The sequence below is a fragment of the Solanum pennellii genome, chromosome 3, assembly GCF_001406875.1.
Source record: "Solanum pennellii chromosome 3, SPENNV200".
Lineage (NCBI taxonomy): Eukaryota > Viridiplantae > Streptophyta > Magnoliopsida > Solanales > Solanaceae > Solanum > Solanum pennellii.
The window spans coordinates 2,361,937-2,374,776 of NC_028639.1; the positions used below are offsets into that span (position 1 = coordinate 2,361,937).

The window sequence follows — 12,840 nt, forward strand, 5'->3', positions numbered from 1 at the left end:
TAAATAAGGCATATTTCTCTCATATCTAGAGGAATAAGAACAAAAATTATTTATATTTGAAAGTTTTATAATTTTTTTTTATGTTAATATTAGCCCCTGATCTGTAAGACAAGCATCGCTTTAATGAATGAAGTCCGCAAGCTCGTTACTATTGCAGGCTTTCAATGTATACATATTCTCACAGTACTTGTGAGCAATTAAATAAATAATGTGTTCGATCATAAATACATATTTATCCGTGTTACAAAAAATGATCTGATATAATTTTGCAATATAAAAAATCAATAAATAAATAAATAAATACAGTAAAAAGAGAAACGTAATGGTAAAATCAATACAGCTGGCATTAGGCAATAGGAATTAGCTAGGCTGCCGTTAAAACCAATACTTTATGATTTACTGTTAAAAAAAGGCTGCTGCTGCAACAGTAAATGACGTAACGAAATATAGGTGTGGTTTCTGTAAAGATTACGTTTTAGAGTTAACAAGAGATTGATTGATATGTTCAGTGCCGCTGTAATAACAGTGTTCACAAATACTTCATATTTTATCACGATCACCAATAAATTTGATCATCATTCATATGCCACTTTCAAAATTTGCATGCATCTGTTTATGACTTTGTCTTAAATTATATATTAACCTTTGATGTACCCATAAGATTTGCATGAATTGAAGAGCATGGATGTGGAGTTATTAAACACCACTTCTTTTCAGTGTATACGCTCTATCTCGAAATTTTTATCAAACTAAGTCATTATCTAAAATAATTCATCAAAATAAATAATATATTTTTTTAAAATTGTACAAAATTAGTATAAATTTATTTCACAATAACGTTTTAGGGTATATTTCATTTTTTAAAAACTGACAGCGTTATGTTGATATGTGTTACTGTGAGTAACGTTTTACTCCTAAAACCTTTGTTTGAGTAACGTTAACGTATATCAATTTAACGCCGTCAACTTTTAAAAAAAATGAAATATACCCTAAAACCTAACTGTAAAATACATTTATATTAATTTTGTAAAATTTTATAAAAACATATTATTTTAATAAATACCTTTATATAATAACTTAATTTGGTCAATACTTTTCCTCTATCACAAACAATTGGAGCCTAATATTATTCACATGTTCCATTCGTCTGTTCAATTAATTAATGACACACTATTTGATTTACTGATTTTTTTAAAAAATTTTTAGACAAATGTGTAATTTCATTTTGTATTACTTCTTGTATTCTCATCATAATCCTAGTTTATTAATGTCATATTTTGTAACATGGAATGACATCTTAAAGAATATTTAGGGGATATCTAGTCAAAATTTTCAACAATCTATTCAATATTTGTATTTTTGTCACCTCCCTCTTGAAAACACGATGTCTTTCTTGAAATCGTTGCGCTCTTTTACATAACCAATGCTTTATTGAATTTCCTCTTTGCACACTATGATCCGGCTTTGTTTAACATCACTATTCCAAAATAGCTCAAAAAATGCATCGCCTAACATAAGAACCGTAAAAATTTGTCAAAGATGCATCATGTCATGTGTAATCGAGCACCACAGTACCATATGTTTGTATCGTTTTATATGTGCCATGGAAATAATGACGACTTCGATTCAGCCAAAACACAAGGTTATTTGGAAATTGGAACTCAGAACATAATAATGACCAAATTGAACATTTACACATCACACAAACACCTCTGATACACTTAAAGGATCTTTTTTTCAAAAAATAATAACTCCCTCTTGTTACAATGTCACTTTACATTCGAAAATCATATTACTACTATTCAACTTTTATCTAAACAGTGAGAAAAAAAAAAAGTGTCAACAATAGGAATTTTCTATCTAAATTATATTCAAATACTCCACCGATTCTGCTCTTCACAAATGGCTCTTTGCAGATCTTCATTTGAATTCTTTGATAATAACACCGAACTGTCTGTTAAAACGCAAAAAATGAAAATTAGTTGAATATTACATATAAAAAAAATTAATGAGAGCAGTAATGAAAATTTGATGTACCTTTTCGGGCTGAGCTGTATGATCTCTTGCAATGTAGAATAGCACTTTGGATTCCGTCATTTTGCTCAAGCAGTGAATCGTCTCGGCGATTCATCGGCGGGATTGAAGCTCCGGCGAAGGAAGAAGCTGTCGACCGGCTTTTCCCTAGACGTTTACGGACGGCCTCGAGTACAGCGACTCTGTTTCCGTTTTTCTCTTCTGATGAAATTCTTGGTGAGCTCAACGATTGCACTGAAGAAGAAGATGATGACAATTGATTTTTGTCGGTGAACCTTTTCGAAGCTCTTGAGTATAGAGGCTTCATCAAATTCAAATACTTGCCCATATCAGCTCTTGTAAATTGCTTCGACGAATCGTTAATTGAAGATTCCCTTTCTTCCACCTTGCGTTTCTGGGTTTGAATCTTCGGACTCACCGTAGAAGAATCGTCAACGATCACTCTCTCCGGCTTCGATTTCCTGAACCCCAAAAAACATACAGCGAACTTGGGAGATGATCGGAGTACCGAATTCGGAGACTCCGGCGAGTTCGACTTTCCCTTCCCCTGCTTTACCGGACAACTCTTTTCCGAAACAGAGTTGGATGGGATATTATTATCTTTTGGGTGTCCATTAATCCCTGTAAATACCAAATCGAAAAACGAATCCTCATCCTTATCAATTTCTTCATGAGTACTCTCGGTTGATACCTGATTTCCTCTATAATCCACAGTATCAGTGAATTTTTTAACAGAATCAAAATCAGAGTCAATATCTCTAACAGCGGCAGTAGTACGCCAGAATTTGAGAAATTTCAATGATTCCATGGGTGTATGAGCAAATGAGAGAGACAAGTGAGCAAAATGTGAACGAAGAATTGGAGTAATGAGCGTGAAAACGTGAGGGTTGGAGCTTCGCAAAAAGAGAGAGAGTGATGTGAGCTTCGCAAGAAGTTTGTACTTTATAATGGCAAGGAAGAAGATGGATACTACTCCTTACAATTTGTATCTAAGTGAAACTGAGTATTAAACTCACTATTTATTTATTGATAATAATAACTATTCATTTGTTTATCAAAATTATTCGAAATAATTTAAATATATCCTTAAATTATATTTCAACTCAAAAATATCATTTCCGTCTAAGGACCACACTTGCATATATAGATGATTTAAGGAATTATATAACAAAATTAATTTGATTTTTTTAAAGTTGGATCTTCTAAGTACAACATATTAGTATTGGAATAAAGCCGAATTGAATTGAGTCAATGTGTGTGTATATATATATATATATAAGGTAAAGATTAAATGAGGGGAAAATAGTGAAATTAGGGCTTTAAGTCTTCTATGTGGAGGTGGGGTATGTTTGGCGTGCACATGTAGAGTTCATGTCGTATTTTAGCACTCATATGAATATTTTTGTTAAACAGAAGGGCAAATGTAGTCCAATAGTTAGACGGGAAGAAAATTTTTTAATCGAAATATAGTTTAAAGGATATATTTAAGCTATCTCGAATAGTTTAGGATAGTTTTGCACATGTGGCATCCATGTGGCGTCCATGTGACATTTTACACAAACATAGATACGTATGTTAACTAGAAGGGTATTTGTGCTTTATTAGTTTGACAGGAAGGGTATTTTTGAACCGAAATATAGTTTAAGGGTATATGTAAGCTACTTCGGATAGTTTTGATATTTTTTTGTCTATTAAAATCTTGAGTTCAAACGCACTAAATAAAAGTGCAATAGTAAAATTACTTTGTTTCTTGAAGGACGTAATATCTAAAATGATGACTTAAATAGGAACGGGAAGTGGACTTCCTCATCCAATTTTTGATGAGTTAGTTTGACCTTATGAAATTTACATATATTTTTTTGACGTTTTTAGTTTCAAATAAATAATAAATACTTGTATGACTATGAATCATTTCATTAAATTGAAATAAATATTTAGAATTGAACTATTACTTAATATATAAATATCTCATTCATTTTAGAACAAACTGAAAAAAGAAAAAGTAAATTAAATAAATTGAGACAAAATAATACTCCTTCTGTCCCATGTGGCATCATTTCTTTTTTGGTCAGTCCTAAAAGGAATGTCACATTTTTTTATATGGTAAATATTTAAAGTTAAAATTCATTTTTTACCCTCGTTGGTCCTACTTAATTTTAAATAATATTTTAATACATTTATGAAGAGATAAAAAAGTGAGTCCACTTTTGAAGGATAATTTAATAAACAATTCAAAGTCTTCATTTTTTTAAACTCCACTTAAATAATGCCACATAAAATAACAGGAGAAAATATTATTTTTTTTTTGAATTCTATAATTATAATATATATAGAATATATCATAATATTTTAAATTTTTAAATTTGTCATGTAAAAATTTAATTAAAAACTCGATAAAGAAATTATTTTAAAATAAAAATAGAGGAGCATAATAAGTCATATTCGTCATGTGAGAGAGGCAGAGAGTTCTGAGTTAATTGGAAAAGCAGACACGTTCTGCGCTGCGTACGCACAATTTACAGTAATTCCTAATTTTTACTGTCTAAAAAGTCTGAAAATTTTATACTTTTGATTTCACAGTCTTTTACATCTCTATTGCAAGATTCAAAGTCTCAGTCTACCCAACCACAGTAATTAACAGAAAAAACAAGCTTTATTAATAAATATATTGAGTTGAAATTAAAAATATTAAAATAAATTTAAATATTATTGGGTTAAGTTTTGATCCGTCTAAGTTTATGAGATCAAATGAGCTAAAAAATTGAATTAGGTATGCTCCGCCTAATTTGATTTGTGTAATCTTAATAATTTATCTTTTATAACAAAAATTTGTATTTCAATTTTTTTTTTTAAAAAACGTTCTAAATGGATAGATGAATCCTGAAAGATATAAAATAGATAGTTCATAGTTTCATACCTTTGATATAGAAATGTACGTTATATCATGCAAATAAAGATGCTTAAAACGAATTGAAATTAAAAATAAAATTATGCTAAATTGAAGAACCTCTTAAAATAAATTAAAAATTGAACACAATTTAAATTATTTTAACTCCAACTCCTAAAATTTTGACTGAGTTACTAGAATTTCGGCTTATTTTTGACACCCTGGGACTAGTTAATAGTCTTAAATATACGTTAATGCCATGTGTAACAATCCATTGTCATTCAGAATATATGATTTATTTGGCTACAAAATTTATGACAGTTATTTAATTCGTAGATTAAATTATCTCGTGAATATAATTTTGTGACTAATTTATCTTATTTAGAAAGCATATAAAATAATTCTAAAATTTAATGGGATAAGATAGGATATCCCACCATTAATCCGGAATAAAATTTAAAATGTGTTTAGTAAATAATTTTTGTTTCGCACAACAATTTCTCCAGTAAATTATTATTTGTGATACCGATCCTTAGACTAAGTCATTCTGAAGATATTTTTTTTATAGAATATGACTAACTTGAGCAAATCTACGCAATCTTTTTAAAAAGGCATCACGAATTAAAAAGATTTTTATAAATGTATGAATTTATCAGATATAATTTTGTTTGTATAAAGCACATATAATCTATTAAGTTTGCACTTATTATTTAAAAAGAATTAGTATATGCTGATGTTTTCCTAAGAAAAATGTCATATTATTCAACAATTGAATTTGTGAAAAGGGATTAAAGTCAAGTAGGTCAAGGCTAATCCAATTTGTTTCCTTTTGGGCTATAAAGCAAAAGATTGTTATTTCATAATATTTTTTTGAAAGAAAATAGATAAAACCCAAAAACTAAATGAGCCTTCTCTAGGATGCCTGTTGCTTGCCAAAACTAAACTTCTTTTCACTAGAATTCGATCGATATAACATATAAACGTGATTTTTAATTTGGTGTCATCTGATAATTATGTTTTTTATTTTTTAGTGTGTATAAGTAGATATTTAAATTTGTATAAAATTGAATGATGACGTCCAACATCTATTATGACATGTAGGATATGTGTGTTTACTTGTTCAATTTTATACAATTTAATTTTCTAATTGTGTGCACTCAAAGTTGGAGAGCTTAGTTGTCCGTTAAAGCCAAGTTAAAGGTCATATTTATGTCGAATCCAATTTTGTATCATCTTTGAATTTAAATCCTACATCCACATAATTTTTATCAAGTATATGTGTTATTCAAATGCAAAATAATTGTAGGTTTGTTATAGTTACTTCGTTTTTTTTATTTATTTTTTTCATTCTGTCTCAGGAGTCCACATTGAAGCTCTGACTAAATTCGAATGGTACACTACAAGGCACTCAAGAGTGGCGCTTCCAACAAAATTTTTCTCCATATTCAGAATTTAAACCCGAAATTTCTTATTAAAGGTGAAGTAGTCACTAGTGCACCATAATTCATGTTAGGTTAGTCGGTTTTTACTTTTACAGAAGAGTAAATCAGAGTACAGCAAGAGACAAATTAACCAAAAAAAAGAAAAGTATGAATTGTAGTAAAAGGGAGATAGGAATTAGGAATAGAGAAACTTCCAAAAGAAAAGACTCATAAAAAGGGTAAAGAGTAAGTAATGTCATTGTTTTTCTGAATGAGATTCTCACTTTTTTCTTTTCTTTCACTACATTTTAATACTCTGACATTCTCTATCTTTGAATTGAGCAAATTTGGACCAAATTGTGGGCATGCTTGTTTGAGTCTTTTACCTTTTATTTTTTCTTCTTTCTTTTGAAGTGAGTTACAACAACTTCTTTGTATTAAAGTTTGACTTGCTTCATTCAACATGCACCTGCTTAAAAGGATAAATTTTATACGTAAAAATGTATTTGTAAAGTGTTTAAAGAACGTGAAAATAGGAAAAGTGAGAGAGAAAATAAAGTGAGTTACAAATAAAGAAGGAAGAGTGAATTTGCAAATGTGTTTTTCTTTTTTGACCAAATAATGTCACTACTTTCTTTTCTTTTCACAGCTAATCAATACTCACTATAATATAACTACATCTTATACGAACTACATCATATCTTTATTCTTTCTCGAATTACAAAATTCCTTCAATTAAAGATCCTGATATAGGATACATCCCTCAACGTAGTATTACATCGCGTTTCAATTTTAAATTCATCACTCAATATCTCGATACATCACGTAAAGTGATGTATCTGATCGATACATCGCGTAAAGTAACATCCTAGTATATCTTGTAAAGTAATGTATCTAAATGATACATAATGTAAAGTTGGGTTCGTATTATTTTCAATTGGTACAGAATTTTAGAAGTTGTGTAGTTAGGTAACTTTTTTCATAATATAACATACCAAAAAAATTAATACTCATAACTATATATTGTTAGGATAATTTTATTAGTTCAGTTGAATTTTCTTGATGAAAGTTTAATTTATTCTACCTTGTAATCCCCTCCGCCTCTCTTTATTTATTCTTTTCTCCTACACCAACTGGAAAAAAATATTAATCGATGATGCTACTATGTTAACCTAATCCACAAAAGTATTTTACTTTTACAATGTGTTTAGTTAAAAGAGAAAAATGATATAGAGAATAAATGGCTCCCCACTATTAGAGCAATTGAAGTCCGTAAGTTTAGTTACATGTCTTGCATGTCAGTGTTACGTTTTATCATCACTTATTAATAAAAAAAAGGAAATATAAGCTACACATATATAAGAATATTAACTTTAAGGGGGTCCAATGCAGCATTTTGATTGGACATTCAAAATCATGACTACATAAATAACTAACTCACTCTTTATTACTAGTCAAACCAATTAACATTATGATGTGTTTTGTGTGATTGTGTTTATGAAACTTTTGTGCAAATCTCCTTAGTTCATTAGTGTATCATCATTAATTACCTAGCTTCATTTGTGAAAGGACCATGATGAAATCTTCTCATATGCACTCTTTCTTATTTAACACTAGTCAAGTTCAACTTGATTGAAAATAATTTTTTTATAATCTAACTTGAAAATAACTTTAAGGAATATCATGATATACAGAGGCGGAGCTAGAATTTAAAAGTTGTAGATTTGAGATTTTAGTTTTTTAATTAGGTATCTGGTTCATAATTAACAATTTGTACATGTTCAGTAAAGTTCTTGAAATGAAATATTAGAGTTGGAATAACTCCGTCTAAAGCGAGTAAAGAGGATTGAAGGGAATTTTGGGCAGAGAAGCTCAGAGCAAGATGAAAGGGAGGATAGTGACGAGTGAGGATGATTAACTTCCAAAAAGCAAAAAGATATAAAAACAAAATATTCTTTAAAAATGTGGTATATAGAGGTAAGTAATGTCATTGTTTTAGTGAGAGGGACTCTTTTATTCTCTTTTCACAGTATGGGTAGACCCAAGACATTGATTCCTTTGATTGGTCAAGAATTTAGGACCATGTTAAGAGTGTTAATCAAGTTAAACAAAATAATAATGTATAGGTTATTATTTCCATTCATAACCAGAGTTTTAGCGAGCGATCACTCAGCGATGAACACTAACTGAAAGTGGCGGAAATGAGTACCTATCCCTTACAGAAATCGAACCCGTTGTCTTCGACATGAAAAGATGCAGAGGTTCGAATTTCACCTATTAAAAAAAATTCGATTATAAAGCATTTTTATGCCATATAAATCTGAATCAGTCAGAGCTTCAATCATACACATACCGAATAGGTGAACACCACATTATCATCTTTGTACATTTTCCTTCATATTTTTCTTTGCGGAAGATTACCCAAAACAACAACATTAATCACATGATGTAAATTACCCTAACTATTGTATTATATATAAGGGTCACCATCACTTACATAGATAATAGTTCCTTTTTTTTTTTTTTTGTTGTTGTTGTTTAAAGATTTCATACTTTTTTACCTTAAAGTATTCCATTTTTTTTTAAAAAAACAACAACAATTATTTGTAATAATTAATGGGGCCTTAAGGCTTAAACCTTAAACCCTTGCTTTATTTGCTTGCCTATAAGCCGATCGATACATTAATCAAAATGCAATGATACTAATGTTGTTACCGCCTCTCTTTACGCAACTTAATTTTTTTTTAATTGAATTTCAAATAGCATGCTGCTAGTAATTAATTAATTTGCTTAAGAATAAAAAATTCTTAGCAAATTAATCCTTACCCTTATCCATAAGAACATGGTAATTTTGTAGGCTATTATTAGGTGTGTCTGGAGAATTAATGAATGAATTGATCCCCACTATTATTACAACAAACTCCAAATGTTAAGTTACATGTCTTGTACGAAGGTTGCTGCTCAATTATTTGAAAATGATAATCCATAATATAAGATACTCTACTTAATTCACCTTTCTAGAGGGTCCACACTTTGCTTACCACTGTTACTAAAACTTTAGTACAATATTTGGATACCACATTGCTTCGACCTTACCTTTATTAGAAACGTCATGATTGTTAAAGCGTTTGTTATTATAGAAATTATGAAAAACGTGATCCAAAATTGTACTAATGAAATACTTATCTTTCTTTGATGTGAAAAGTATAGTAGAAATGACGGAGGAAAATGTGATTGTCACTTGTATTAGAAATTTAAGGTATGTTCTTTCGTTTTATTGCTTAATTTCGTTGTTTGTAACGTTGTTAAGCTTTTGAGCTTCTTTTACAAGGAATCTCTTGAGAAACATATTATTTTGTATATGATGTTTTAAATTTCTATGGACGACATCAAGTTGCAGATGGAACAGTTTTTACTCATCAAACTATTGAAGCTTGAAACTTTTTTCGTTAGGCTTTGTTTATAGGCATGAAATAGTAATTCTGATACTATAGCTACTAATATCATAAAAGTATCGTAATTGATTGCTTGTAGTGAATGAAAAATACAAACGAAATTGTGTGCTCCATATAACTTCTTCGGAAATGAAATAGCAAACCAGAATGATCAAATTCAATTCATACCATACACTTCGACAAGTAAATAGTGTTATAGAAAATATACACAAGCATTTATTCTGTTAACTAAAACTCCTAGTATTTCTCACTTTTTGTTTTACAGTGTGAAATACAGAAATTGATTGATTATTCAAATGCTCCATCTGCTCTCTTCTTCATAACAAGAGGTGCGTGCTACATCTTCAGTTGTACATCTTGGTACTATAATCGAGCAGTCTGCGCGTTACACCCATAATTAAGAATTAATCGTTTAGTTGAAATCTGATTATAGTTATGCAGATAGATATAATTTTGTAACCAAATTAGGCAATGAAAAAAATAAATCAGCAGTTACCTTTTGATGCAGTGCTATAGGATCTCTTGCAGTGAAGAATAGCACCTTGTATTCCGTCATTTTGCTCCAGTAGTGAATCATCTCTGCGATTCATCGGCGGCAGTGACGATGAAACTCCGGCAAAGGAGGAAGTCGTCGATCGGCTCTTCATAACGTGCTTACATACAGCTCCAAATGCAGCAACTCGGTTCCCCTGTTTTTCATCCAATTGCTTTCTCGATGAGCTAATGAATGGAGTTGAAACTTGATCTGATAATCTAATTTTGTCTGTGCACATTTTGGAATTCCCACGCTTCACCAATTTCAAAAACTTGGCTCTTGCAAATTGCTTAGATGGCAATGGCGAGGAGTCGTCAACTGAAAATTCCTCCTCTCTCTCTTTCTCCAGTTTGCTTCTTAAACTGCTGCCTCTGTGCAATGTTGTCTTCGGTTCATCGATTCCCGCTTTATCTGGATTTGATTTCCTGAATCTGAACAAGAAGACCATACCAGACCCGATCACGCTAACCGGAGAAGGAGATTTGGATTGTGAGTCAATTGGAGAATCAAATTCACCGATCTTCCTCTGCTTCACGGATTTAGAGTTACAGACTACTTTAGGGCGCCCATCAGGCCCTGTGAACACCAAATCGAAGAAGGAATCTTCATCGGGGTTAGTTACGTAATCGATTCCATATATTAAATTCTTAACAGAATCAAAATAAGGAACATTATCAGTATCAGCAACAGTAGACGTATTGGGGTCGGCATTGGGCCAACATTTGAGTAACTTGAAGGTTTTCATGTTATCAGAAACAATTGTAGGTTTGTATAATCAACAAATAGTTTGAATTAGAACTTCAAGAGAGACGAAGAGAAACTTGTGGAATAATGCAATAACTTTGCTGGTTTCATGGCTTTATATACAGAGGACGTTGTGTCATCGACGTGTGATAATAACTCCAATGTTACGGTGCAGCGGTAAGTTTCTTTTCGTTCTTAATTAGAAGTTAAGACTCTAGTACTATTAATTGTCTGAGGAACGCGTAATATTAGATCAATTATGTAAAATTAAATATACTTATACAATTATCTCTCGTTAGCTAACGTTTAAGGTTGAATTAAGTTCAAAGTTCATTTCTCACTCAATTCATTGTTGGGCTCATGTCATATGTTATCAAATACCAGCAATTTATATTCATTCTCGTTATATGATCCTGAACAATCATTTCTTATCATGTCCTACTTAATGTTGGATTTTATTTGTCCTGATTTCTTACCATAAATAGGTTTTTCTTTTAGAAAAAGTTTTGGATTGACTAATCATTTTTCTGGTAGAAAAAAGGTTTAGGACTCTATAAATAGAGGAATATTCCTTCTAACTTAATCAGCATTATCAATGTAGTCTTAAGGGCTTTGAGAATTAGAGGAAAATTTGTGGGTCACAAGCTTGATACGTTATCACTTGTGTGAACCTCCCATGTATTCTGAGTGAATTCGGTTGAGGTTGTTTCCCTCTGTATTTTGTACTCTCATATTTATAGTGGATTGCTCATCTCCTTTGTGGACGTAGGTCGACTGACCGAACCACGTTAAATTTTTGTGTCTTTTGGTGTATTTCTCGTTGTCTTCTTACTCGTGGTCTTTTGAGGTTTGCTTTGCTAGCTTCCGCATTTACACCTGTTTATTTTCGGTCCTAACACTTAGAACCTGAATAAGTCAATCCAAACGAGCTCTCAGGCTACAAGTAAGTTCTTACCCCAAAACGGGTCGATTGTAACAATACAATATCAAGAAAGAAAAGTAGAGCTCTTTTTATTTATAACGTTTGCAAAGGTGAAAAATGAGAGCAGGAAGCGAGACAAAAGAGAAAGGACAATAGCATTGCAAGTAAAAGTGATTGAACAAATTTTTGGGGCAGAGAAGGTGACGAGAAACTTCCAAAAAGAAAAAAGAACTCTGTAATTTTTGACAGTAAATATTTGCCTTTTCTTTTCAGTCTGCTTTACAGTGTTAATATAATGAACCCAACTTTCTATCCTTTTGAAGGGACTCACTCAGTTTGCCATTAAAGTTTTGACTTGCTGACCTTAATTATTCCAATTCTTTCTTTCTATATTTCCTTTACTCAAAGCCTGTCAAAAGCAATTAAAGAAAAAAAAAATGGTACTACTAGAGTATTACAAAAGTAATAAAGAAATAAAGTGTAAGGGGCTATATATAAAGAAGGAAATGTTACTTTCTTTTGAGTAAATAAGACAACTTTACTAAATTTATTTCAATTTTTCTACTTGAGAGCTTATTAAAGCTCTATGTATATATACTATAGCTAGTACTAATTTGTGTCTATGTGAACCTAAGTTCAATACATGATCATTGTGATTTTGTTGGCTATTAATTCGATGTGTCTAGTAGCAAAAAAACAGGACAAGAACTCCATATTTTAAGTACCATGTCTTCTACGTTTTATGTGTAATAGATTCATTGCTTATAATAAATACAAGGATGAAATCAGAATTGAAGATGGAATTAAGTAAATATATTAATATATATACACGTATACACCAT

General features: G+C 30.8%; 2 protein-coding genes across 2 annotated transcripts; both read right to left on the bottom strand.

Moving 5' to 3' along the window:
* Window positions 1-1,661: 1,661 nt before the first annotated feature.
* Window positions 1,662-3,019, bottom strand: LOC107013792 (probable membrane-associated kinase regulator 5). The gene is made up of 2 exons (XM_015213670.2): window positions 2,038-3,019; window positions 1,662-1,954 (listed from the first exon to the last, which is right to left on the bottom strand). The coding sequence occupies exons 1-2, from the start codon at window positions 2,840-2,842 to the stop codon at window positions 1,872-1,874; spliced, it is 888 nt and encodes a 295-aa protein (XP_015069156.1). The 5' UTR covers window positions 2,843-3,019; the 3' UTR covers window positions 1,662-1,871.
* Window positions 3,020-9,932: 6,913 nt separating this feature from the next.
* Window positions 9,933-11,406, bottom strand: LOC107012983 (probable membrane-associated kinase regulator 2). Its single transcript, XM_015212963.2, has 2 exons — window positions 10,294-11,406; window positions 9,933-10,175 (listed from the first exon to the last, which is right to left on the bottom strand). The coding sequence occupies exons 1-2, from the start codon at window positions 11,075-11,077 to the stop codon at window positions 10,090-10,092; spliced, it is 870 nt and encodes a 289-aa protein (XP_015068449.1). The 5' UTR covers window positions 11,078-11,406; the 3' UTR covers window positions 9,933-10,089.
* Window positions 11,407-12,840: the final 1,434 nt, after the last annotated feature.

What these genes read in the sequence shown, in the direction of transcription:
- LOC107013792 (XM_015213670.2), bottom strand. Translation starts at nt 2,842, where the DNA reads ATGGAATCATTGAAATTTCTCAAATTCTGGCGTACTACTGCCGCTGTT. An exon ending in ATACAGCTCAGCCCGAAAAG is followed by an intron (nt 1,955 to 2,037) that starts GTACATCAAATT and finishes GCGTTTTAACAG; the next exon opens with ACAGTTCGGTGTTATTATCA.
- LOC107012983 (XM_015212963.2), bottom strand. Translation starts at nt 11,077, where the DNA reads ATGAAAACCTTCAAGTTACTCAAATGTTGGCCCAATGCCGACCCCAAT. An exon ending in CTATAGCACTGCATCAAAAG is followed by an intron (nt 10,176 to 10,293) that starts GTAACTGCTGAT and finishes TGTAACGCGCAG; the next exon opens with ACTGCTCGATTATAGTACCA.